At 43.1% G+C, this 4,921-nt stretch overlaps 1 protein-coding gene across 2 annotated transcripts in view; it reads left to right on the forward strand.

Annotated features, from left to right (window-relative positions):
• Window positions 1-4,921, forward strand: part of ANXA2 (annexin A2) — a 40,709-nt gene that overhangs the window by 23,257 nt on the left and 12,531 nt on the right. For both annotated transcript variants that reach the window (XM_006762314.2, XM_015563010.1), the window contains exon 4: window positions 2,977-3,071. In XM_006762314.2, coding sequence (XP_006762377.1) covers window positions 2,977-3,071 — 95 coding nt within the window. The remainder of the gene's footprint in view (window positions 1-2,976; window positions 3,072-4,921) is intronic.

Consider the following 4,921-nt stretch of genomic DNA (forward strand, 5'->3'; position numbering starts at 1 on the left):
GGACCCCGCACCTGGCAGAAGCGGTTGGTGGAAGCGTACTTGCGAGTCTTGTACATGGGCAGATTTCTAAAGAGCTTCCAGTCTGCGCCCGATGCTCAGCCGTCTCCCGTGGTGATTCTTAAATAATCCCCGGGGAGGCGGCTGAAATGCTGCTTCCTGGGTCCCGAGTCCCAGAGAGCCTTTAATCAGTAGATCTCAGGTGGGGCCCAGGGCACTGTGTTTTTAGTAAGTGCTCCCGGTGATCCTAATTCAGGTGGGCCGGGGCCACATTCTGACACAAACCTAACCGCATTTGTTCCCAAGGGAGGGTCGTTTTTTATGGATCTGTGATCTTGGTATGTGTTCAGGTCAGCGGCCCCAAATTGATTTCAGGAGCTATTAGAGTTGAGGTTAGAGGATAACAACTGTATTTGCTGTTGTTCTCCTGCATTTTCAGACTTGGGTAAGAAAGTTAAGTATAAAGCAAAAAACAAACAAACATGTACATAATGAGTGGTTTTCCTAATTTAGAGTTAGAACCACAGAATAGAGATAGAGAGAGCCCGCTGGCCAGGGAGCACCCGTGTGTGGTTAGGGATGCGTGCAGGTGCACATGCCCAGACACACATCGCTAAAGTAGGCCCTGACTTCAACGAGTCTTTGGATAACTCTACCCTGCCCATACCTAATTGAAACTAAATATGTGGAAGCTCGATTCTGTCAGTGTTTCATGGAAGCAGAACTGGAGGTCATTGTTCAAGCCCCTTACCTGGGCAGGTGTGGAAACTGAGACCCACGGAGGGCAGATGTTCAGACAGGTGACATGTGCACAGCTGGGCCTCAATCTCTGAGTTCACTGTATTCATCTGTCGACTAGGAAGAGAAATAGCTCTCCCCCCCGGGTGATTACATAAGACAGTTGTTAGGATGTTTTAGAAACCAGAGAGAATTACATAGATCGGGCTCCTAATTATTTTGCACATCGGGTTTTATTAATTAATGTATTTTGAACCATTCCAGGAGTCTGTTGAAGTGAAATCACTAGTTGGTGTTAGAATGCATGTCACTCACAGTGTATTAAAAAAAAACCTTTTATGCTCATTACGGTGAACTTTGAAGTACATATATAATGAAAAGAAAGAGAACTTTAAATTATCCATAATTCCATCACTCACATGACACTATTAAAATTTTGGTATAAAAGCTTTTAGATATTTTCTTATACATGCAATATGTATCTTACTAAAATTGGGTTATACTGGGTATACTGTTTTACAACCTGTTTTTTCATTTTATACTTCACAATATATTGTGAGTATTTTCCCATGTCAATTAATATTTTATTTATGTTTTAAATATTTTTATTGATTTCAGAGAGGAAGGGAGAGGGATAGAGAGATAGAAACATCAATGATGAGAGAGAATCATTGATTGGTTGCCTCCTGCACACCCCACACTGGGGATCGAGCCTGCAACCCTCGCATGTGCTCTTGGCTGGAATTGAACCTGGGACCCTTTAGTCCACAGGCCGGCGCTCTATCCACTGAGCCAAACCAGCTAGGGCTCAATTAATATTTTATGGGATCATTTTAATTGACTATGTAGTATCCCACTATATGAACAAAAAAACATTTACTTAAACCATCTCTTAATGGACATAGGTTTTTCCTCCTTTGATTTTTTGATATTATACACAATGCTGAAGTAAGCATCTTTGGAACTGAACCTCCCATGTAGCAGTTGGGTTTCTATGTTGACACTGGATACTCCAAAAAAACCAGAGCTAATGTAATAGATGCTGCAGTTAACATACTGACTCACTTATTGGTATGAGCTCACTTTTATTTTTATTCCCAGAAATTCTAACTTTCTGCTTTTTGACCGTTCTAACATGCTTGAGAGTTGAGGGGACCTCTGTCAGTCTGCTCATGGACTTCCTCTGAGCATCCCAGTTCTGACCTTCCTGTGGCTTTGGGACTCCTGGCTACCTCTAGGCCAGGCTGCTTTTAGTTGACATGTGACCTTGTGGGCATAGCTGCTCTGCTCTCTCACCCAAGAAGTACCTGTGCAGTTATGGCAAAGACTCCATTAAACAAGGTTCATATTCAGTTAAGAGAGAGACCTTTCGCTCTCTGAATTCTTAAAATTGTGCTTTCTGAAGGTAAATGGCCTGTTAGGAGTATTTCTGGCGTTGAATGGGAAACTTTCAGACACCAGAAGGCATTGCTTATCTGTGTAAATACACATGTTCCAATTAAAATAGGCGCTAAAATATTTTGGTGGCACTTCAGAACTCCCAATTTAGATTTAATTTAGATTAAAACACTTATTCTTTTTAATAAAGTTATAAAATTGATTATTAAAATTGCCTATTGAAGATGAAAAGCAGTGGAACATTTATTTTCCTTACAAAACAATTTAGTCTTCAATAAGTATGATTGTATTAATCAATTATGCTATTAAAATACAACTGCCATATTAAATATGACTCATTTATCATGACAGTTCCTATAATTATAGAAATTATACCTAGCTGATTATATAGTCATATTCCCGCAATAAATATAAATAATTGTCTCTATTAATTCGGTTCCCAGTTACTGTCTATTAAATTCTCATTTAAATGGCAATTTGGGGACCTTCATTTAAAATCCTCCTACATCTTTGTGTTCCATCTGACTGCCAAAACCCCACAAATGCACCTCCTACTGTTGATTCCAGAAACCTATTTATGAATTAAACCGTTTTTTAAAAAATAAAAATATTTAAATGGTCCATTTAGGCTTGAGGTTTGAAGTAGTCAGGAAAAAAAGAAAAGGGGGTATACATATTGGGTGGAGGGTGCTGGCAAAAAGAGAGAAGAAATTTTGATGTCCTGGCATTTTTGTTTGGAAAAGAGGATGTAAGTTTTTATTTTAAAAACTCTATTTAAAAGCTTCTATATAAGCCCAGAGGACTAGAGTGTGTTGTTGATGCTTCACAACTTTATTTCCATAGGGGTGGATGAGGTCACCATCGTCAACATTTTGACCAACCGCAGCAATGAGCAGAGACAGGATATTGCCTTCGCCTACCAGAGAAGGACCAAAAAGGTACGGACAGTTTGGTGCATGGAGGGCATTCCTTATTGAATTTCTTTTTAAGATCATGTTTGCAGCCATTGCTTTTTCTTTTCATGAATTCTGGCTTGCACCAGCAAGAGCCTTCTGGAACCCTTGGGGATCCGAGGTTTCCCTCTTACATCCTTGTAAGAGTCACAACTTGCATACACGTAGCGCTGGAGTGCGTGGAGCCTTTACCCAGGGTGTGTGGAGGGGGCCGCTCTGGGAATAGAAAGTGAGAAAGCAGTGGGAGTAACCACAGCAGGGGCCACTTGCTGAATGCCTGTCATGCCAGGCATGTCATTCTCCACATATAGCAGCGACTCGTTTCATCTTTATGACTTCTGCGGGCTCTTGATAAGATGTTTTTTAATTTATCTTTGGACACTAGCCTCCACCAAGCATTGATCCCGAGCCGTTCCTCTTGTGTTTAAAAACAACAACACTTGCATTCTAAGAGCTTTGCAGCGAGCGGGCTTCGTGGTTCCGTCGGTGTCCCGGGCTATCTTCAGCAGGCCGTGTTCCCACTCTGTGAAGGTCTTCGTGTGCCTTCTCTCTGCTTGCCCACTAGTGATTAAAGAACAACCCGGGCTTATTCATCCTTTATTTTGTCACAGTGTTAGGAAATTTTATTTTTAAGGATGGGCTGCTTTATTTTTAACTTCTTGCTATTAAAAGCTTTTGATTTATTCTGGGATGGTGCAGTGAGCGTGGCTTCCTGCGGCTCCTGTTTGACTTATGGCTTTCACTCGAGGCAAGTGGAGCTGAGCCGGGTGCATTCTGGGAGACATTTCTGCCCTCGGGGTTGACATGACCACCAGGGTTCCGGGAGGTGCAGGTCAAGCCAAGTTACTGCTTCAACCCCCACCTCCTGAACCAGTCGGAAAAGACATACACAGGAAGGTATCGCTTCTTTCATCTCATGTGCTTGAAAATTCTTCTCCCGATAGACTTATAGTGATCTTTTGCACCGAGGTACGAGGGGAGCGTATCATTTCTCCAGTTTCCCAACGGGATCTGTGAGCTGGAATGAGTTTCGGTTGGCATAGAAGGCCCACCTCTTTGGACAGAATGCCTATAATGGCTCCTCAGCTGTCACCCACAGGGTGGGGTCTTGGAACACACATAGGGGTGCCCGGAAATATAGAAGCCTGGGTCTTGATTTTAAGTTAGATGGAGGACAAAGCTCTTCATACCCTGTTGGAGGGCAGAGATGACCAGAATCCTGATGGGTTCAGTGGCCTCCCCAGCTTTGCTGTGTGCTGGGGACAGCTCACTGTCCTGCTGCTGCTTGGTGCTTCTCAGCCCTGGGCTAAGAAGAATGCCCATCTTTTTTAAAAAATATATATATATTTTATTGATTTTTTACAGAGAGGAGGGGAGAGGGATAGAGAGTTAGAAACATCAATGAGAGAGAAACATTGATCAGCCGCCTCCTGCATACTCCCTACTGGGGATGTGCCCGCAACCAAGGCACATGCCCTTGACCAGAATCGAACCCGGGACCCTCGCGTCCGCAGGCTGATGCTCTATCCACTGAGCCAAACCGGTTAGGGCAAAAATGCCCATCTTTTACAGAAAGATGCATAAACTGCTTGTCGTTTCTGAAGGAAACTCTGGATGCAGAACCTCATGGTTTTGAGGGAGTTGTTTGCATAAGAAAGGAGAAAGCTCTGTCTTGCAGATGACTTTAGGGCTAGGGGCTGAGGCTGCTGAGGTGATAAATTTGAGCAGCATGGGTGGAGCTGGTAGGAGTGAACAGCAGCTGGGAGAGAGGGCTGGTTTTGTGTTGCTTTCTCGCTCAAGTAGATCCAAATGCCAGGTTTCTCCGTATAGGGAAA

The sequence above is a fragment of the Myotis davidii genome, unplaced genomic scaffold, assembly GCF_000327345.1.
Source record: "Myotis davidii unplaced genomic scaffold, ASM32734v1 scaffold57, whole genome shotgun sequence".
In the NCBI taxonomy this organism is placed as follows: domain Eukaryota; kingdom Metazoa; phylum Chordata; class Mammalia; order Chiroptera; family Vespertilionidae; genus Myotis; species Myotis davidii.